We start from the raw sequence: 20,625 nt of genomic DNA, 5'->3' as shown, positions 1-20,625 counted from the left end.
GAAATGTTTAATTTTGTAATCCTTAGTATTGAATTCGTTTGGTTTTCTTTTTTGGTACAGGTTCTTCTAGTGAGCCTAGCTTTGCCTAGGTTTAAAGTTTACACACACACACACATATATATATAACACTTAGTATCACATTTTATTAGTTTTCACGTTTTTTTACTGCTTAAAAACGCTTAGTCATATATATAATACTTAGTTTAACATTTTATTGGTTTTCACATTTTTTTACTGCTTAAAGCGCTTCGTCAAATGGATGTTTGTATTTTTGTTTTTTATTCTTCTATTTTTCGTGACCAGCATCTCCATGAGCAGTATAAAGATTCTCATAAAAACTACATGTTCCAGGGAAAGATAAGCAGTCTGAACATGTCTGCCGCATAGTGGCATAGACTCACCTACACACATCATTAAGTGGTCCAGATTGCTACCTTATTGGACCAGTTACACCCTTACATGTCCTTATTAAGCACGGATCGGCCCTTTAGTCCGCAAAGGATGCTCGCACGCTGGTGCGGGTGCGGTCGAGAGGACCTGCGCCCATTTTTGAACCCACTTTGACCAGTCCAGTTGCTAGACTGGTTAACTACAGCATGTGCAGGTGTCCCAGGCATTGGGTAGAGGATGGTGTGCGACTCCAGCCATGCGACGATGTCCGCGAAGACCATGTCAATGTTGCTGTCTGGTTCACCACTGGTGAGCCCATGCCACATTCCTGCATAGAGCTTTAGTGTCTTGTCCCTACTACTTGCAGTCTCATACAGGCCTATGCTCACGCCCGGGTCTGTGACCGTGTCGTCCTCCCCATGTAGCACAAGGAAGGGTAAGTTCACCTGCCCATGGTTTCGCTGTTAGAGAAGGGCAAACGAAGACGATTTTATAGCCAAACAATGGAAACTTGTTCCAATTCTTTTGAAAAAGCATTTCCGTTTTCAATCTTTGTTATTTTAATGATTTGCCAATATACTAACATTACATAGGATATATATAAGTTAAGTTGTTTAGATGGTGGAGATTAAGTTACAAGCATAAAAATCAAGTTGTTTTTTCAATAATTTGAGATACTTTTCAAATAAGGAGAGAGAAACCAACAAACAAAAGAACTCTCTTAAGAGTGTCTTTAATTACCCGATGTTTGAAATCTATGGATCTAACATGGTGTGATTTTGCTGATGTGACAAAAATTCATGGTAAAATCTATGGTTTATGAAACTAAGGATCTTAGGTCAGTCCTACTATCTACACTTAAAGATCTTTACTTCCACCTTGTTATATTGAGAAAATGTCAAATTTAAAATCGAAAGGGTGAAGACTTGATCTTAAATCTATGGTTTTCAAATCATGGGGATTTTAGATCAGAGGCAACCAAAGGCATTCTAAACAAAACCCTTTATCTTCTTTTAAGGGCATTTTGGGCTCTTGAAAAGTAATTTAGTTTATATATTTTGTATCTTAATCTCCACCATTCGATCTCCTTAAAATTGACGGTTCATATGATTTCAACAAGGATGATATACAATCTGGTAGTTACATATGTGTGTGTGTTTGTGTGTATATATATAGGGAAAGGGGGAGAGAGAGAGAGAGAGAGATGTGTGTGTATATATCAAACCTCGTTCATTCTTTTCTCTAGGTTCATGCTGGTCCGGAGCATCTCAAGGGCTGTTTTCAGTCTCGGCTTCTCCTGATATATGAGGTTGTTGTTTCGAATCTGAATATTCATCACAAGAAAATCCCTCAAAGGTGTCGAAACAGTGAACGAAAGTAATAACGATCCCCAAAGAAATGTTGACGCAAATTAAGCTCAGATCCAACTTTGAGACTGACGCATGGACTCGAACAACCCTGAGAAATGTCACCTTGCTCGTGAAACTCCAACTAAGGGCGACCTGAGACTCACGAGTCAACAACCCATCTCATAAACTTCCTCATGAAGTTTGCCTATCAAAAAGTTAGGCTCGGCAAACTCTCTCTCTCTCTCTCTCTCTCTCTCTCTCTCTCTGTATATATATATATATATATCGGTTCACATAACTTTTATAGTTAATTATAAGTGTGCAACTTTATGAGATTCCTTATATAGATATAGAAATGCCACTTTTCAGTAGACCATAATATCTTCACGGGCTCACGTAAGTTGTAAGAGAGAAACGTCGTCAATATCAACGTCTCCATGCTGTAAGAGGAAACCAGGTTGTTGAGTTCATTCATTTTCAAATTTTAATAGTAGAACATAATGTTGGAAATTGTAAAATGCATTAAAAAAGGTTATTGTGATGTCAATGACATGTGATTTTGCAAATTAACATAGTGACTTTTTTCATGATTCTTGTTGGGATTTCAGATGTTCGTGAACAAATTGGCTTGCATGTAGGCAAATGACCTCAGAGAGTACATAAAATTAGTGGAATATGCATGACAATAACAATATGGCTGGCTAGAATGGTACCTCTTCCCTCTTAACTGGATCTTTGAAGGCCGAGTCGATGACATCTTTAGCGGGAACGATTTTCCACTTGGGTATCAATTCCTCAATTGTAGTGAGTAAGTTGATGACAACAGGATGCGGCTTTACTTCCTCTGATATCTGTAAGAGTTGAAATCAAATGCCAAGATGTTGACTTAGTTCAGACGACAAACATGCGAATAGGGGTGAACATAAGCCGAGTCAAGCCCGAGTTCAGTTGGCTCGAACTCGGCCCAACTAATGAAACCTCGAGTTCGGCAGTTACGTGTCGAGCTCGGCTCAATTAAGGCTCGACAAACTCGTTTGAATATATGAACTATTACTTTGTCATCAATCGAGCTCCACTCGATTAAGACTTAGACAAACTTGAACGAGCTTTTGTAAATACTTACATAATTAATTAACCGACAAACGAGCAAAGCGTTGATGGAAAAATAGATATTCACTTTTGGCAACTGTCACACCACTTGACTCCAGGCCTTATGAAAACACTTACCATTTCATCTTACTTGTTTTATTAACTTTCTCAGGCTACAATCTGTAGTAGTGATTGGACTCCCGTAGCTGGTGAGGTTGGCTGGCTGGTGAGAGCTCAGTTGTAATTACCTTATGCTACAAATCAAGTTGTAGTTTTTCCGTGAACGCTACTTGTTTAGACTACAAATAGCGACAATTTAAGGGCGAAATGAAAGCTGCGACCCACTGCCCTTCTCTGTAATTAGAAAATCGCGTAATGAAATTAATGGCAATTTTCTATGCAATTTAATGAACTGCGAATAGGAACGTTATCATCGAGGGCCCTTTGTAAGTTTGGGGCATTCTTTTCACTTGCAATAAGTCTTTCTTTGCCAACCTTGAGAAGACAAGCACAAGGGTTTGCTGAATTTGTGTCATACTAAGAGAAGAAAATGGAAAAATATTAAATGTCTCCACCTATAAAAAACGGTGTATCATTGAAGCGGTGCATGTCACAACATTTTTACAAATTAAAAAACTCACATATTTTAAAAATATTGCATTTGGACCACTCAAATATACATCTGCTAAAATTGACAATTTTCTTGCAATTTTATTAAAAAAAAGCTGCGATTTTCCCCACCGTGCTAATTCATATAATTTTGCCTATTATTTGCAATTTTAACTAGCAAATGATCAGTTCGCCAAATATTATTTAAATTAAAAGTGGTTTTTTATTCAATAACAAAAAAAATAAAAAAAAAGAAACTGATATATAGAAGATCACCTACCTTGCACATGGGAGCGACAAGAACAGCACCATTCCAGAAAGATGGATCCTTCCTGTGAAGCAGGAGAGCCACGGCCCCTCCCATGGATTCGCCATACACAAACCGAGACTTTTCACAATACTCTTCCGTTGCTTCTCAGCCAAAAAGAGAAGGAAAAAGAGAGTGAGTGGGGAGTCATCATGAGAAGGATGATCATGGAGTTGATGCATTCAGAAATTCAATTAAATCACCGCAGATGGATTTGAAGAAATCGTCGCAGTCGTTAACGATGTTGCTGAATTTCTTGATGTAGCAACGTGCCCCCTTCGATCTGCCATGGCCTTCGTAATCCATTCCGAACACCCCGAATCCGGCCGACGCGAGTCTCCTCCCGACGCCTACTTTTATGATCGAACTGTTCAGTTACAGAAGCATGCATGCAGAATCCTTGACAAATTATGCAAAGAAAATCAAGTGTTGATTCGATGTCTTAAACATCAATGCGTCACCTCTCATAAATCTACTGCACTCCACGCCGTATCCTGCAACCAACCAAGATGGTTAATCCATTTCAGGAAAGAAGATGATCATGAATCATCGAAGGCGGGGAATTGGAAGATTCTACCATGGCAAAGGAAAACCAGGGCCTTTGGGGGGAGGACAGGAAGCCATCTGCATGTAAAGAGCTGCACTCCCCTGCGACTCCTTATGTACTCCTGCAATTCATTCATTAATTTAGAAGGAGAGTACAGACAAGAAATGAAGAAATAAATCGAGAGAATGAGATATGCCTCTTGGTACTTAAATTCCATCTGAAATGTGCCTGGAGAGGAACCAACATCAATCTGCAAGGTAAAAAACGCCATTATGTATAAATATATAAACACACAGACAGACAAAAAGATCAGGAAAACGCCACTTATGACAGCATAGAGATTCATTGCTGAACTTTGTGCCATACTTGCCATGCTTCTAGTTCTTCACTCTTAGAACAAGGGATTATGGAGCGGTTGAGGCTAGAAGCTGTTGAGAAGTACTCTGCCTCTTTGTTCTTACGTCTCTGATTCAGGCTTACTGCTACAGCATTTGTAGATACCTACCTCTCTATGACTCTCAACATTTGTAGTATACTATAGATACCTACCTCTTTCTCCTCCCCCGCTTTCTCTCTTTAATTATAAATGTGACATTGAATGCCAGCACCTGTCAGCCTTTTTATCACCGGAATTTAAATCTTTTTGCCGTGCTACTGTTGCTTACAGTTTACTCGGCCACGTAAAACCCAAAAAAAGGAAAAACTCCTTTTGTTCAACTCCCTAATTAAATAAAGAAAAAGACTTCCGCGAAGGGTACAGCAGAGCAAACGGACTTATTTAGAGGCATGTTGAAAGCACGTCTTCAGTTCGAAACACCAGGGTGGTGGGTGGGTCAAGTTCAAGAAGCTCACATGCATGGTTCGGGCCCACCCCGCCGATCGGCTTCAGAATCATCCCATTCACGGGGAAAATTCATGCATCTACCTAACGTACCTTTCCTTGTAAGTAAATGCCATTTGGAGTCAAATGGTTTGGAACCTGATATTCTCAGTCACTGTTCTATTTATGGGGGCGTTTAATGCCTAGGGAGAAAAAATTCATGTATTTTTTTTACCATGGAAAAGGTTTCCTGAAATAGAGAGGAGAGAATTCTTTTCCACCTGGTCTAATAACTTGAGTTATGTTTGATGGGTATTTGGAGGCAAATCGACTCAGCAAATCAAGAAATTTGTCGCTAAACATGCCTTAAAACCTACAAAAGCCCCACAAAGTTTGATTAAACACGATAGAAAAATGGCCAAACCTGCCCGTAGAAATCTTCACCTAACTTTTTGTTGGAGAAACCAACTTGAATGAGATTGCACAAATTTACCTACATAAATGTGACGACTAGTGGTTGAGCTAGGGGCCTGTACTAAGGCAGGTCTCTAGTTCCCTGTGGGCGTTATGTTCCTGTGTCTTAAGGCGGTAGGGCGCGGCATCTAAGGTGAAGGGTGCACTGTTGCTATCGCTGACACCGACGCAGCTCAGGACCCCGGAGTCAGGGGGAATGGGGGGGCCTTCGGGCTTTTTTCGGGCGGTGGGATTAATACCCCTTGCTCACCCGAAAGTAATAGAAAATTTCAAGCATTTGAAATTTGAAGGCAGTTGTAACTAAATCAAGTCCTATATGAACTTATCGAGAATTCATAACTCATAAGTTGTTCGGCGGTCTTGTATATTTCTCAACTTTTTTTTTTAGGGATATCCGTTGACGTTTATTCAGTAAAAAAAAAAAAGAATGGGGGGGAATCAAGATTTTAAACTAAAACTAAAGCAACATTTGGGAATGCTAGAACCGCAACTTTTATTACTTCACCTACGAACTATTGTCATACGTTATCATGCCATTAACTCAAAGATAATTGATGCATTATATACTTAACTAAACACAACCTATCTGTAAAAGAAAAGGATTTTGTAATAAAAATGTTTAACTTATTGGATATTACGTTTAAGTATCAACGATATTCCTCTAATATAAAAAAATAATTCAAGAATCCATCTCTCTCTCTCTCTTGTTCAGGTATACTTTAACCTTACAAATTAAACTTTTTGAAAATTTTTTAGATAAATGGTCTTATATCGGTAGAAGGTTGAGAGTTACTGGTCCAATTTGATCATCAAATAACGAAATCACAAAGTTCTTTTCTCCTTCAAATATAATCGGCAACCTAATTTCATTTGTTATGTTAGATTTTAAAATATTGTTAAAATTGAACCAAATTGACGAGAATGTCCATTAATACCGATTTACCAAATTCACAAGGCACACTTGTTTTATTAAATATGTAGCTAAGACAAATGTTAAAATTATGTAAATTGATTAAGAATAAGTCATGAGTATAATTATTTATTCGAAAAACGTCGAGTGAAGTAATTTTATGCTTGAATTGGACAAATTTGACTCGGGCCCTAGTGCAGAGTGTTTACAAGCGGGCTAATTTCGGATCCATGATCAGATAGGATCCAATCCAGTTACCGTTTCTGTAATATTCAGTCCTTCCAATGGCATTTAACTTATTGCCCTAGGGGTTCCTAATCTTTGCCGCTGCCCCCTACAAAACCAAAACCCTATCTCCCTTTCTTCGTTTCCTTCCGTCCTCCTTTGGCGTCCGCCTCCGCGCCAGCTTCGATCCGCATTCGTAAGTAAAGCTTCTGTAGATCTTCTTTGTTAGTTCGATTTCTTGTTTGTGTTTCGTGAATGCAGTTTTTATCTGGACCTGTGTATTCGGTCTTCACTGCGGGGGGATCGGAAGCTACTGTTCTTGTTCGCTCGTCTTTAGTCAGAAGCGATTGGAAACCATGTTTGCTGGAGAAGGGAGGTTGAAATGAACTCGAAACGGGAAACTGGGTTCCTAGTAATCTTGGATTAGGGGATTGTGGGGCTCTTCAGTTTTATGTCATTCATTTGTATCTTGCGTCATGCAGTTTCATCTATAATGAAGTTTTGTTGCTTCCATATGTGAATCTCGTTTTAGTAGGTTAATTCCGTTGTTTGAGAAAGGTGGATTTGATATCGTGATTTTCTTTTTGTGTGCATCTTGATTTTCTAGTCTTGATGTTGAATCAGCAATGTCAGGAGCATGTATGCTTAGTATCCATATTAGCCCGCTCTCGTGGTCCCTCTTTTTTGATTTTCTTGAATATAAGGCAATTCATTTATTTTCGGTATATAGGTCTTGGTTGTTTGAACTATTGTTCTTAATGATTAATGTTTATTCTATACGCAAGATCTGTAAGGTTGTCAGCTGAATGCCCGAGTATTTGTTTCCTGCGTTCAATGACAAATATTACTAAGGGTGAATCTAGCTTCACTTGCGGTCTTGACGAGTATGGCAGCTATTTGATGTAAGACATGAAATTGAAAATCCACCACATGGCCAGGACAGGGATGTAGAAAAACAGCAAATACGGGTTTTGTTTTGGTGGTGATTGGTGAACTGAACATGTGAATTTGTCTTGTTTTCAGCGAATAACAAAGTTGTCTTTTCCAAGAGACAAGTAGAGATGAGTCGTGGAGGTGCTGCCCCCAAGGGGAAGAAGAAGACATCTACCTTTACTATTGACTGCTCGAAGCCCGTGGAAGACAAGATCATGGACATAACATCCTTTGAGAAGTTCCTACAGGACAGGATCAAGATTGGAGGCAAAACTGGTGTTCTTGGGGACACCATCACCATCACCCGTGAAAAGAACAAGATCAATGTCACTGCCGAGACTGCATTCTCAAAAAGGTAGCTATATAATTTTAGATGCTCTCTTGGTTTGATAAGGAACTATAATTCGTATAATTTCATGTTTGAGGAATGTTATAGAACTGCCATGTACTATTGCTATGTGAAGTTGATTTTGCCAAATTCGAAGTTGTTTGAAACCTAAAGCAAGTAACCTGACCTTGACATGCCAAAACAATGTCTTCTGTTCAAGAACGCAATTGGTAAATTCTTTTATTATCAATCTAATTTGCATTATGTTCGCTGTATTCATAAGACTTATTGGGCAGCTGCAAGGATGATTCATTTAATCCCAGCTCATTATGAGACCTTAGAAAGGTCTGGGATATGCCATTATAATTTAATCTGAGCTGCGAGCCCTTCGAACATAGTGTATTTCATGAATTGACTTTGTGATGGTATGTTATTAGATCGAGAGTAGCAACTGGATCAGGATATGCGACACTATGCCTATATGATCTGGGTGTATTTACTTGTTTTTAAAAAAGGAGGCGATGACCTATTTAATTTAATCCACCTATTTTCTAGTATTCTTGTTGTAATTGTCTTTTAGTGTGGATATTGTTGTTATATCATGTTATTTTGTTTGAAAGTCTTCTTCTGGATATCCAATTGTAACTTTCAGGCTGCATTAATACAGAGTCACTAATTTTATGCATTTATAAACTTTCTTTTTCTCTTTTTTGGATTTTTCCCTGCAGACGTTTGGTTTGAATCAATTAAGAATGCAAGTCCATTCAATTTCATTGTACATCAGAAATCTTGTTAAAACGATTGTTTTGTCTAATTATTGTACCTTGTGTGTGCTTTTGTTGTGGTGTTGGTGCTTACGGTATACCATAGGCAATTTCAGAATTTGACATTCTTTTGCTTTTTGGTTTGATGTGGTAAAATTGGATTGTGTTTGACTTTTTCTTGTAATAATTGGCATGGAAGTTTTGACTCTCTTTGAACGTCCTTTTATGTTTCATATTAGGAAAAAAGAAGCATTTTTTCTTTTCTTGTAATGGTGAGGGAGGATGATGAGAGAGTTTTCCTCCTGTGACACTATTTTCAAGTGATGAAGGGAATTCAAAATGTTGTACTGTTTTATCCTTGACCTGTTAAAAATTGGGTTGGCTGCAGTCCGGTTTTGATTTATCCAAGCATTTGGTGAAAGACCTTTGGAAACTTAGTTTCCAATTCTTATGTTTAAGAAGAATACCAGTATTAGTTTACATTTGGAAATTGTTTCCTTTTTTTTTTCATTAACGCATATGGTTGTCATAGGGGAACATGGTGTTCGATTTGATTAAATTAAGTTACAGTAACTTATTCGTATCTTGGATAAATGTTTGATCAGCTCACTCGTAATCAATTTCTCTGAAATGACTTCCTTGTGGTGGTTCCCAGGTACTTGAAATATTTGACGAAGAAGTATTTGAAGAAACACAACGTAAGAGATTGGTTGCGTGTGATTGCTTCTAACAAGGATCGAAGTGTCTATGAGCTGAGATACTTCAACATTGCCGAAAATGAGGCTGAAGAGGAAGATTGATGCTGCTTCGGAGCTCTCGATCTACTTTATCTCTCTCAACCTCTCTGCTTCCAGTTATGATTTTCAGATGCTACCTCCTTTTTGTTACGAACATTAGATCTTGCATGTGCTCCGTTTTTCGAAATTTAAAATTTTCATTTGCGAGGCATTGTACGTTTTTGAGAGACGCATGATACAGCTTTCCACTGAAAAAACTATATTGTGGTTATTTTCCTTCATCATATTAATTTTATTTAGCCTAAACGGGTTCGGTCACTTGTTGCTGTAAATATATGCCTTCGTAAAGCTATTGGTTGATCTAATTGGCTTGTGTTGGCGTGGTATGCAACTTGTGACTTTTGATGACTAATGGAGACACAGCAATATGGCATATTAAAACTGGGAACGCCGGTCCTAAGCTTCCGTCAATCTTAATCTACCTTGAGCTAAGGATCTGTTTGGCATGTGAAATAAGTTTTTACATATCAATCTTCCAGTCTATAAAGGGGGTTAAATTATACAGATAATCGACTCCAAGTTCTGGCCTTGTCTGCTCGAAAGAGTAATGCCTTGTCTTCACTGATCCTCCCAATTTTAAACGAGTGTTGTATGATCCCAATCCAATTGGGCTTCCAACGGATCAAGCTTTGTCAATATTCTTGGCAAATATGACCCCCTCGTGGTTAGCCTCATTTCGAAGCTCCTATTATTGTCATCATTTCAGATTTCGTCAATGTAACGTGGTGAAGTACCTTCATTAAAAGAAGATTTTTACACAGAGCCCCATGCCTGTGTAGCCAGTCATGGTTTCAACCATTAACCAAGCCGAGTAAGGTGCATCTCTCCAAGGCTTTATGGCTGCTTTCACGGGAATTCATTTTCCTGGCTGTTTATTCATGGTCATCTTAGGGTGGGCAGTGTTTGGATGGAGGAAAATTTTGAGAAAAAGTGGGTGGAAAAACTTATATATATATATATATATGAAAAACCAGTCCGAAAATATGATTAGATTCTCATTTTTTTTTCTCAAGGTTCACCAATCATGTACTAGACAAAATGATTGTTATAAAGATAAAAAAGAAAGGGGAGAGTAACTGAAACAATAATGTTGAAAAGAAAAAACAACCATGCTTTTTTTCACGCGTGGATCTCAATGGGTCAATGGTGCACGCTCGGTTGATGCTTCATCTCATTGATATGCACCATTTCATTCACCCTGACAAGCCCAGTCCAGGAAATAAGCTTGGATTGATATTTACTAGTTAGACCACTAATTTATTATTTTTTTAATATTTCGTGGAAAATTTTTTATTTTATTTTTCATTTAAACAAGTTTTTTTTTTAAATCTCTTTCCATGCAACAAGTCTTTCTCCTCCTTGTCGTTGACGATTTTGGTGAGGATCGTGCTTGTGATCTTGATGCTGTCGCTCTTGACGCCTCGTTCTGGGTTTTCGGATAGATTTTCAGGATGAGTTGCAAATATTTTGCTCTTGCGGTTTGCGGTTAAAAAGTCTGATCAGGATCTCGAACGTTGATCAGTCGGTTTGGGAGTTAACCTGCCTTGAAACTTTCTAAGATTAGCAAGAGACTTGATCGGAACCGAAGGGTCTTGATGCATGTGTTTCCTTGTATCACTTGCAGTAAAGCTCGACCGGCATGCAGAGGAGAAAAAGAAACGACTTATCAAGTAATGCATTGTTCGCCCCAATATTACCAATCTTATGTTGTTTTCTATCATTTTCATAATTTCCAGCAGAGCTGGATGAAAACATTATTTGTATCATTTAATATCTCCATTTTCCGCTCCTCGTATGTCCTTAACTCTTTTTTTTCACTCGGCAATTAATCCTGCCTAGATTCTTTGAGATCACCTGGTACTGTTTTCACCCCGATCTGCAATCAAGAAACTAGGACTTTCTGTGAGAACTGTAATATTCTGAGTTTCTGACCGGCAGAGGTGTGATTCTTCGAGCAGATTTGGTTGTTTTGCCTGAGTTTCGACAATCCACTGGGCCACCGCAGGATCTTAAGAAGACAGCCTTGATGTTGATGTTTTCATTCTTGCCTAAATTCGTGAGTTTCCATGTGCTGACATGTGGTCTTTTCAGTAAAACACGGGCAATTCACTTGATTTGCCCATTATGCATCTATAAGACATGATTCCTGGACGCACCAGAACACATCAATAAGACTGGTTTTGGGGAATACTAGCTTCTCAATTGTGCCACTTAATCATCAACATCATGATGTTGAACAAAATGAAGCTTTGATTGTCATATATCTTTCTCCCTTACCTGTATATGTTGAAATAACGAAGAATTGGATTCTGTTGATCTATATATGATGGTGTTCTAACTTCTTCCAAGCAATCGTGTTCCTCATCTTGTCCTTGCTCTTTGGTGTTGAACTCAATGATGCCCTTGTTTTGTTGCTGTCAAACATTTAAATGGCTTTCTTCTTTCTTTTATGAAAATGAACATGGACTTCATTCTTGAAGCGGCAAGTGAGCCTTTAGTTGCTTTGCATCTTTACTAGGCTCGACTACAGTCCTCCTGCTACCCCATCCATGGTGCTGCAACTTGAGTTTCATTCGTCATCAATCCTTGTTTGTATATAGCGTACTCCTGTTCCAACTTCACCTAGAATAGATTTATCCCATCCTGCTATTTCTTTTTTGTGCATATCATTCTCCGTTCTCGGTTTATTCTCAGGATTTGGTCATAGTTTTGCCTCTCCCAGGTACATTTTGGGCGTTCTAAAACTTAGAATAACGTAAACAATAATAAAACAAGCTTTCAGGTAGTGGGATGTCTTGCACTTCTCTTTGAAAAGTTATGGACAAGTATACAAATCTTTGCAATATGAAGGAAATAATTTCATGTGTTTAAAACATACCGAAAAATCTCTTTATTAAGTGTACCTATACTGGAAATATACAAATAGATAATATTATGGTGTTATGACTATATTTTCTATTATGTATATATTTTCAAATACTGCTACATCTTGTTGACATTTCAAAATGTCGACACTGATAGTACTGATAGTTGATCTCCTTGAGCCTTCGAAGTTGAAATTCCTCGAACGATATCTATGTGCCTTCGACCTGCCGGCATTTACATTTCGGATCAGGAATCATATGTCCTAGATAGTACCCGACCCGATGAAGAAAACCTCCTCGTCCACGAGGGATGGTCTTTTTAGTTTTTAGGGCCCAAACCCGGTAATTCCTAATTCTTGTTTCGATGTGTCAGCCCGCCCGCCATCTTTATTCTTCCCCGCGAACGCAAGGCAGCCATGCACGGGCACTTCCCGGCCAGTTTCTGGCAGAATAGCGCTAGAGCATCCCCTAGGGTTCCTAATTGAGATATCTTGGCCCTCATAGATCAAGAAACATTGGTGCTCGGAGCCGATTCTGGTCGACAGAAGTGCAATCTCTCGAGTCGAGCTTCCTTGTTCGCCATGCGTTGCGATATCTTGTCGTTCACGGTTTTGGTGAGGATCGTAAGTGTGATCTTGATGCTGTCGTTCTTGAAGTCTCCTTCCGTGTTTTCGTATGGATTTTTGGGATGAGTTGCAGATCAATATTTTGCTCTTGTGGTTTTCCTATGGCTACTATGAACGAGTTACTAGTCTGGAGAAAGTCTGATCAGGTTCTCGAACGTTGATCAACAGGTTTGGGAGTTAAGATTAGCAGGAGATTTGATCGGAACCGAAGAGTCTTGACGCATGTGTTGCCTTCTATCTATTTGCAGTAAAGCTCGACCGGCATGCAAAGGAGAAAAAGAAACGACTTGTCAAGTAATGCATTGTTCAACCTGGCCCCAATATTATCGATATTATGTTGTTTCCTATCATTTGCATAATTTCCGCTTGAGATGGATGGAGACATTATTTGTATTTATTTTTTGTGGGATCTTTTTCTGAGTTTGAATTGAAAAAAAAATGATATTTTCTACAAATCTGTGTTCATTTAATGTGTCTCGATTTTTCGTTTCTCGAATGTGCTTACCTCTTCTTTTCATTCCGCAATTGACCCTGCAGCAGAAATCCTGAGAAAATATCTGCCTAGATTCTCTGAGATCACGAAATACTGATTTCAACTCGATCTGCAATCAAGAAACTAGGAATTTCTGTGAGCAGGGTAATATTCTGACCCGCAGAGGTGTGATTCTTCGAGTAGATTTGGTTGTTTACCCTGAGTTTCGACAATCCACTGGGCTACCACAGGACCTTAAGAAAACAGCCTTAATATTGATGCTTTCATTCTTGCCTAAATCCATGAGTTTCCACGCTGATATGTGGCTTTTTCAGTGAAACACATGGGCAATTCACTTGGCTTGTCCATTCTGCATCTATAGGACATGATTCCTGGACACACTGGAACGAATCAACTTCACAATCAAAATAGTGTTCAACCTAGCCAATCCCTTCTCATAAACTTTACCTGATTCCTTCTATGATCTTGATTGCTCGTTTAATTGATCTTCAGTTTTTTTTTTTCTTTTTTCTTTAAAATACAAGAACTGATGACCATGACTAAATATCATATCTTCTCTTTGCAGATTCGTATGTGTCAATACAGACAAATTGATGCATGGTGCCGAACTACATGACTTGGAGGATGGGATTCGAAATGTCTTAGAAAGTGCAAAAGATTTTAATAAGCCAGTAGTTAGATGGATAAGTTTGGCAGTTCGTCAGCTGAAACTTGTGCTATCTACCTTCTTTTGCATGGAGAAACTGACTTAGGAAATCAATTACGTTTCTTTGTATATTTTCTTGGACTTTCTTACTGTTTCATTGGATTGTCAGCAATTACTTCATGCTTCTTTCAATCAATGGAAAATATTGTTAAGCAGACAAAGTCAGTGGTTGTTGTAGACCCTTGTTCAAAAGCTGAGTTGATTAAAAAGGCTAAGATATGGAACCACACAATAGCTGACATCACCCTCCTGGCTTTGGGGACAAGCTTTCCTCAGATATCTTTGGCTATAATAGATGCTTTCCAGAACCTTGGCTGTAAATATGCCGGAGGTGGTGTCCCTTTTCTAGTTTCCTGAACCAGTTTATTAGGAATGTAAATGTTTGGTTATGATTTTGATGTTTCTTTTTGCTCTATTAAATCTGATCCAAATCCTATTTCCATGTGTTCAGTAATCAATATCTGAATTGTTATATTTTTTACTTGTTTAGCATCTCTTTTTCCCATTTTATTTTCAGATCAAAATGTCTTTTCTTTTCGGTAGTCTAAGGGCTTTAGCAAGTAGTATGTTTTTGTGTTTAATTGAGTCTTTTGCATCCCTTTTTGGTCCAATAGATACATTTTTCAGTTGAAATTTAGAAGGACTGACTCATACATTGAGATAATTTTATTGTTCTTTAGTGATTTGAGAAGCTCTTTTCCGTCTATTTGTTGAAATTTCTGTTTTTCCTTTTTGAAATTGCATATTGCCATCATTATTCAACTTTTAATATCAAACTTTTTTCTGGTTACTTTTACCAACACTTGCCTTTGTTCAAGCAAAAAAAATAAAGGCTGAAACTTTATTTGTACACTCAACCAGTTTTTTGGAATACTAGCTTCTCAATTGTGCCACTTAATCATCAACATGATGGTGAACAAAATGAAGCTTTGATTGTTGGACCTTTATATGTCTTTCTTCCTTACCTGTATATGTTGAACTAATGAAGAATTGACACTGGGTCCTGTTGATCTATGTATGATGGTGTTCTTAGCAGTGGTGTTCCTTATCTTGTCCTTGCTCTTTGGTGTCGAACCTAAAGACCTTGGTTTGTTGCTGTTAAACTTTTAAATGACTTTCTTCCTTTTTTTTATGAAAATGAACATGGACTTGATTCCTGAAACAGCAAGTGAGCCTTTAGTTTCTTTGCATCTTTACTAGGCTCGACTAGATTGAGTAGATTCCTCGTGCTACATTATGCATGGTGCTGCAACTTGAGTATCATTGGTCATCAATCCTTAGTTTTGTATGTTTCCTTGTTTGCAACTTTCAAAAATTGGAGATTTTGTTTTTATGCAAAAATGCATGTTTAATACACAATTTTTTACTTCTGAAAATTTCAGGTTTAGGTCCTGGAACACTTGTTGGTTCTGCAGCATTTGATCTCTTCCCCATTCATGCAGTCTGTGTTGTGGTTCCAAAAGACGAAACAGTGAAGAGGATATCTGATATAGGTGTATGGCTGGTAGAACTGTTTTGGTCATTTTGGGCATATGTCTGGCTCTATATAATTTTGGAGGTATTTTATGCATATTGGCCATTTAAGGTTCTGCTTTATGCCATTAGGCAGATCATCCAATAAATTATGTCCCTATAGGTTTCTCTAATTTATAATTGTTCTCCTTATATGTTCATTTATCTGCTGATGTTTTTAGTTTGTTTTTTCCACCAACTCTTGCCCATCCGCTCATAGAGATGTATGACAATCATTGGCAATTTCAGGTTCTGCTTTATGCCATTAGGCAGACCATCCAATAAATTATGTTCCTATAGGTTTCTTTAATTTATAATTGACACACACACACACACACAAAAGGAGAGAGACAGAGAGAGAGAGAGTTTTTATGTGCCCAACTGATTTGACAATTCAAAGGTAAGTATTGTAAGATTGTCATACATCTCTACAAGCGGATGGGCAAGAGTTGGTGGAAAATACAAACTAATAAGATCAGCAGATAAATGAACATATAGTTTGCCTAGAGTAGAACTATCCCATCCTGGTATTTCTTTTTTGTGTATATCATTCTCCATTCTCAGATTATTCTCAGCAATTTCTTGGCAAGATTATTCTCAGGATTTGTTCAAACTTCAATGTTTTGCCTTTCCCATGTACGTTTTGGGCATTCTAAAAATTTGGAATAACATAAATAATAATAAAACATGCTTTTTCAGGTAGTCGGATGTCTTGCACTTCTCTTTGAAAAATTGTGGATAAGTATACAAATCATTGCAATATGAAAAAAATAATTTCATGTGCTTGAAAAATAAATGAAAAATGTCTTTATTAAGTGTACCAATATTGGGAATATACAAATAGTTAATGCTATGGTATTATGACAATATTTGCTGTTCTGTATATATTCTCAAATACTGCTACGTCTTGTTGACATTACAAAATGGGTTCAAAATGTTGATACTGATAGTAATGTGATGTTTCAGAATATTTGTGGTTTTGATCTATCGTTATGGCTTGTTTGTATGTTGGATAGCGCACAATTTTTTGTGAAAATATCACAAGTTGTGGACACAAAAGACCTAATAATCATAGCAAGTTTGAATTTATATAAATGCAATTTGATGCCAATTAATAAATTTACTTTCTATTGACTTCTGAAGTACAAATATTTTGCCTGCAACTTTTCTGGATAATATTCTAATTTCTTATAAGGTGTTGCTTGTCGAGATGCTTTGTGATGTTGAAATTTATAAGTTTTGACATGACTAATGACTAATGTTGTGTCACTTCTACATGAGCAAACTTTACAGTCTATCTTCAGCATTTTTTCTTTATATTTGTTTTCGGATGTCTTCTTGACTAGCAGGTATTCATCTGCATTATGAAAAGTTGAAAACTTTTCAACCATGTTGGTATCTATTTTTCTTCCATGGAAATTGTTAGATGTTCTAGATCGTGGAAGGGATTCTCGGACAGGACTTTTTGATTCAAAGACTATTGCAATTTGATAGGTGTGGACTCCAAATATGATAACCTTGTGGGAGGCCTTTCTGACTGTACTGCAATTTGGGTTTTTGCTGCTACACGCTTATGTTCAAGATAAACGTTTTCCCTACTTCTCATTTCCACTGTATGTTCCTCATTCTATGATTCAAGCATAGATGTAAAGTGTTTTTCCATACAGGCTGTAATTTAATTGATAAGTTCTATCACAAAACTAAGATTTGTTCTAGATTCCTGATTAGTGAATGTGTGAGCATTTCTTTTTGCAGCCCACAGGGGAAAAGACCCGAGGACTGGGTCCCAGAGGAGTCTAACTTCATCACACCTGACGTTGATCTGAACATCGAATCTCCTGATGGATTTCATGTTAGTGAAGAGCAGGAAGAAATGGTGGACATACTTTCGCCCCACTCCAGGAAAGGTAATTTCCCATTTTATAGGTTAATACTTGGAACTTTGTTTGCATTTGGGACAGGAAAAGGATATTCCCTTGTTTACCATCCTATGCAATGGATGAGAGCAGAAACAAATCAGTATAGCTAATTAATAAGGTGGCCTCCTAATTTATATTAATTTTGATAAGAAGGAAGCTAGCAAGGTTCTTACTTCTTAGTAGTGTTGTAATGTATGTCCTGTGGACAACACCTTCCTTCTAAAGAAATAAATGGTCTATCACATGACTGTGGGCATGGGTGTAGGTGGGCCATTTTTCCAAAAATGAAAAAAGCATGTATTTTAAATGTTTTAGGCTATTCCATAATTTCTGGATCATATTCTTCTGCTCTAGATCCCAACAATTTATGAAAATCAGTGTTTGTGATTGTGTTTCAGGTCCTTCCTATCAGAACATTCCGTGTGAAGGTTTGGAAGATTTAGTTTATAGTAATTCTTTCAAGAGGTTAGACAATAGACGTGATATTCTCTCACTTTGGGGACAACAGTTTCTCAATGCACCCATGGTAGTTCTCTAATCCATTCTTTCTTATATTGGCTAATATGATCAATTGGTTGGGTGATTATAAGATCATTTTGAAATGATGAAGCAATGAAACTGTTTGATGCTTTTACTCTTATCTTTGTGTGCATTGCTTTTGTAGTTGAAGCCTGTTATCTATTATTATTACTATTTTCCATATTTTTCTTCAATGCAGTATAATATTTGAGACTTATTTGCCAGATATTTGTTAGAATGGTCCTTCTGTGCAAGGTAACCATGTGTAACAACTAACATCCAATTGGCTTCAGAATGCTGAAATTTAGAGGATTCAGATCTAAAGGTCTAGGATATTTGAAATCCCCATATTCAGGTCATGTTGCAGTAACGCTAAATCCAACCTTATGCTTGTCACTGGTAAACTTGCGAGTTTGAATAAATAAAATTATGTGGATAGGAGTATGTGTGTATATTTTTATAGATGCATAAATGAATACATGTACAAGGACATCCTTGGTTGAGGTTGTCGAAGAAGTCAACACCTTGCCCAAGCTCATGCTGGTCAGATTTTGAGGAGACCAAAAGAAAAAGCACCAGTGAAGCATGTCCTTTTTGCAATTGTAGAGAGGCCATTGCCGTCTTTGGGCAGTTTGGGTTCCAAACGACTAGGACTTGCTCACTACTCTCATAGGTAAACAATTTATAAACACAAGCTTTGTTTCATGGAATGTAACCTTCTTTCAACTTATCCTTGAGGATGGTGGTAGTTTGCTCCTGTTGTTCGGACAGTTGTGTTTTTTCTAAGTGTTCTTTCAAGATGGAATTTTTATGTATCAGAGAAGTTGATTTTATGATAAAACTTAATTACATTGAACTGATGTTAATTTCTCCTGCTTCATGAGCCAATCTTGTCAGCAATTCGTCGGATGAAGTCTAGAAAGGAAGACCACATCATTCTTCAACTTGGAAGAATTTTCTGGGAGTTCATTTTGGCTGCATGGAGGCTTCTGTTTGCCATTATTCCTCCACATCAGATTGCTCATGGTTGGATTTCTTTTATTTGTTCCCTAGCCTTCATAACTGGTATAGCCTATGTCGTCACAAGGCTTACCCGTCTCATAGGCTGTGTTACAGGTTTTCCTCCTGAACCGCTGAACTTTGTAAATTAAGCAGGTTTAGTTTGAAACTGCTCGTGAAATGTATAGTACCCTTAAGAATGCTTGTTTTGATGTTTTTTATGATCAGGAATAAATTCTTATGTTATAGCATTCACAGCGTTAGCCAGTGGGACGTCATGGCCAGACCTTGTTGCAAGCAAGCTTGCTGCTGAACGTCAAGTAACAGCAGATTCTGCGATAGCAAACATAACTTGCAGGTCAACATTTTCATGCTTTAAGTTGAATTGAACTCTACTTCTGGAATATGAATTATAGGATTAAGGTCTGATTTCAAAATTATGCTTCCCCCCTTCAGAAAGATATGTTTGTTACTTTTTTTTTCCTTTTGACTAATATTGCTTCATTTTTCTGTACATAACCTATTTTTTCTGTTTCAGCAATGCAGTTAATATCTATATTGGTATTGGCATCCCCTGGCTGATCAGCTCCACGTACAATTCTGTTGTGAGAAAAGAGCCTCTGTATATAAACAATTCAGAAGGTTTAAGTTTCTCTCTTCTGGTTTTCTTCGTGACATCCATCTGTTGCATATCTGTTCTAGTACTGCGGCGTCTAACTCTTGGTGGCGAGTTGGGAGGACCAAAGCCCCTGGCCTGGGCGACCTCCTTTTTCTTCCTGCTCCTTTGGTTTATCTTTCTTCTTCTTTCGTCACTCAAAGTTTCTGGTATCATATGACAATTATTTGTACATACTTTTATACCCCTGATCATCTTCAGGGGCAATATTTCCCCATCAACTGGGAAAAGTCATCTTAGTAAACTTCAAGTTCGTTGTAAAAAATTATCCTGGCATGCTTCTGAAAAGCATTGCTGTAGATGGTACTGATTCTCCCCACTTCTTCCTTTATTTTCTTCTTAGGGTCTCTTTAGGTTTAATGGGAAGTTTCCGGTGTTCCACGGACACCTAGCAGGTTTTTACGCCAATAGTTCGATCTTATGATTCGACCTCTCTCAGCCTTCTTTAGAGGGCTTTTGAGAACTAGAGAATTTTGTCAGGTGTTCTGCTACTACTAGCCTACCACTGTCAAAGTAAAGAACAGCAGAAGTCGAACACTTTCAGACGGATTTTTTCTCTAATTTTAAGCCTTAAATTTTGCAAACAAGGGTTTTTTTTTTTCTAAAAAGGTCTAACTCGTGTTTGTTGCTGCACAGCACGGTGGGAATAATCTTCACCGAATGACTAAGCAGCACACTGGAGGAAGTGTTCGACCTATCCAACACCCAACTTCCCTTATATGAAGTGCAAATTCCCCCCTTATTAGTGTAGAAATAGATATACTATAGT

The 20,625-nt window shown here is 37.8% G+C and overlaps 3 protein-coding genes and 1 non-coding gene across 4 annotated transcripts; 3 read left to right on the top strand and 1 right to left on the bottom strand.

Moving 5' to 3' along the window:
* Nucleotides 1-311: 311 nt before the first annotated feature.
* Nucleotides 312-4,442, bottom strand: LOC116261832 (caffeoylshikimate esterase-like). Its single transcript, XM_031640717.2, has 7 exons — nucleotides 4,322-4,442; nucleotides 4,206-4,238; nucleotides 3,948-4,094; nucleotides 3,718-3,848; nucleotides 2,453-2,590; nucleotides 1,616-1,714; nucleotides 312-836 (listed from the first exon to the last, which is right to left on the bottom strand). The coding sequence occupies exons 1-7, from the start codon at nucleotides 4,425-4,427 to the stop codon at nucleotides 456-458; spliced, it is 1,035 nt and encodes a 344-aa protein (XP_031496577.2). The 5' UTR covers nucleotides 4,428-4,442; the 3' UTR covers nucleotides 312-455.
* A 2,350-nt stretch (nucleotides 4,443-6,792) lies between these two features.
* On the top strand, nucleotides 6,793-9,800 carry LOC116261787 (60S ribosomal protein L22-2-like). Its single transcript, XM_031640642.2, has 3 exons — nucleotides 6,793-6,916; nucleotides 7,744-8,008; nucleotides 9,401-9,800. The coding sequence occupies exons 2-3, from the start codon at nucleotides 7,782-7,784 to the stop codon at nucleotides 9,543-9,545; spliced, it is 372 nt and encodes a 123-aa protein (XP_031496502.1). The 5' UTR covers nucleotides 6,793-6,916; nucleotides 7,744-7,781; the 3' UTR covers nucleotides 9,546-9,800.
* Nucleotides 8,273-8,363, top strand: LOC116263469 (small nucleolar RNA snoR69Y). The gene has a single exon (XR_004174675.1). It is a non-coding gene; the product is annotated as a small nucleolar RNA snoR69Y (small nucleolar RNA).
* Nucleotides 9,801-12,779: 2,979 nt separating the features above from the next.
* On the top strand, nucleotides 12,780-20,155 carry LOC116261780 (magnesium/proton exchanger 1). Its single transcript, XM_031640630.2, has 10 exons — nucleotides 12,780-13,029; nucleotides 13,201-13,326; nucleotides 14,091-14,562; nucleotides 15,614-15,789; nucleotides 17,238-17,356; nucleotides 17,499-17,650; nucleotides 18,061-18,188; nucleotides 19,066-19,297; nucleotides 19,409-19,538; nucleotides 19,719-20,155. The coding sequence occupies exons 3-10, from the start codon at nucleotides 14,205-14,207 to the stop codon at nucleotides 20,014-20,016; spliced, it is 1,593 nt and encodes a 530-aa protein (XP_031496490.1). The 5' UTR covers nucleotides 12,780-13,029; nucleotides 13,201-13,326; nucleotides 14,091-14,204; the 3' UTR covers nucleotides 20,017-20,155.
* The last annotated feature ends 470 nt before the right edge of the window (nucleotides 20,156-20,625 follow it).

The sequence above is a fragment of the Nymphaea colorata genome, chromosome 10 (assembly GCF_008831285.2).
Source record: "Nymphaea colorata isolate Beijing-Zhang1983 chromosome 10, ASM883128v2, whole genome shotgun sequence".
Classification (NCBI taxonomy): Eukaryota; Viridiplantae; Streptophyta; class Magnoliopsida; order Nymphaeales; family Nymphaeaceae; genus Nymphaea; species Nymphaea colorata.
This window is presented reverse-complemented; position numbering and strand designations above follow the sequence as displayed.

Bases quoted from the DNA above. Each gene is read 5' to 3' on its own strand.
- LOC116261832 (XM_031640717.2), bottom strand. From the start codon at position 4,427: ATGAATGAATTGCAGGAGTACATAAGGAGTCGCAGGGGAGTGCAGCTC. The intron at 2,591-3,717 runs GTAGGTGATCTT...CAACTCTTACAG, and splicing joins TTGTCGCTCCCATGTGCAAG to ATATCAGAGGAAGTAAAGCC. The intron at 1,715-2,452 runs GTACCATTCTAG...ATGAATATTCAG, and splicing joins ATCCAGTTAAGAGGGAAGAG to ATTCGAAACAACAACCTCAT.
- LOC116261787 (XM_031640642.2), top strand. From the start codon at position 7,782: ATGAGTCGTGGAGGTGCTGCCCCCAAGGGGAAGAAGAAGACATCTACC. The intron at 8,009-9,400 runs GTAGCTATATAA...GGTGGTTCCCAG, and splicing joins GAGACTGCATTCTCAAAAAG to GTACTTGAAATATTTGACGA.
- LOC116261780 (XM_031640630.2), top strand. From the start codon at position 14,205: ATGGATAAGTTTGGCAGTTCGTCAGCTGAAACTTGTGCTATCTACCTT. The intron at 14,563-15,613 runs GTGGTGTCCCTT...TGAAAATTTCAG, and splicing joins TGGCTGTAAATATGCCGGAG to GTTTAGGTCCTGGAACACTT. The intron at 17,357-17,498 runs GTATGTTCCTCA...TTCTTTTTGCAG, and splicing joins CCCTACTTCTCATTTCCACT to CCCACAGGGGAAAAGACCCG.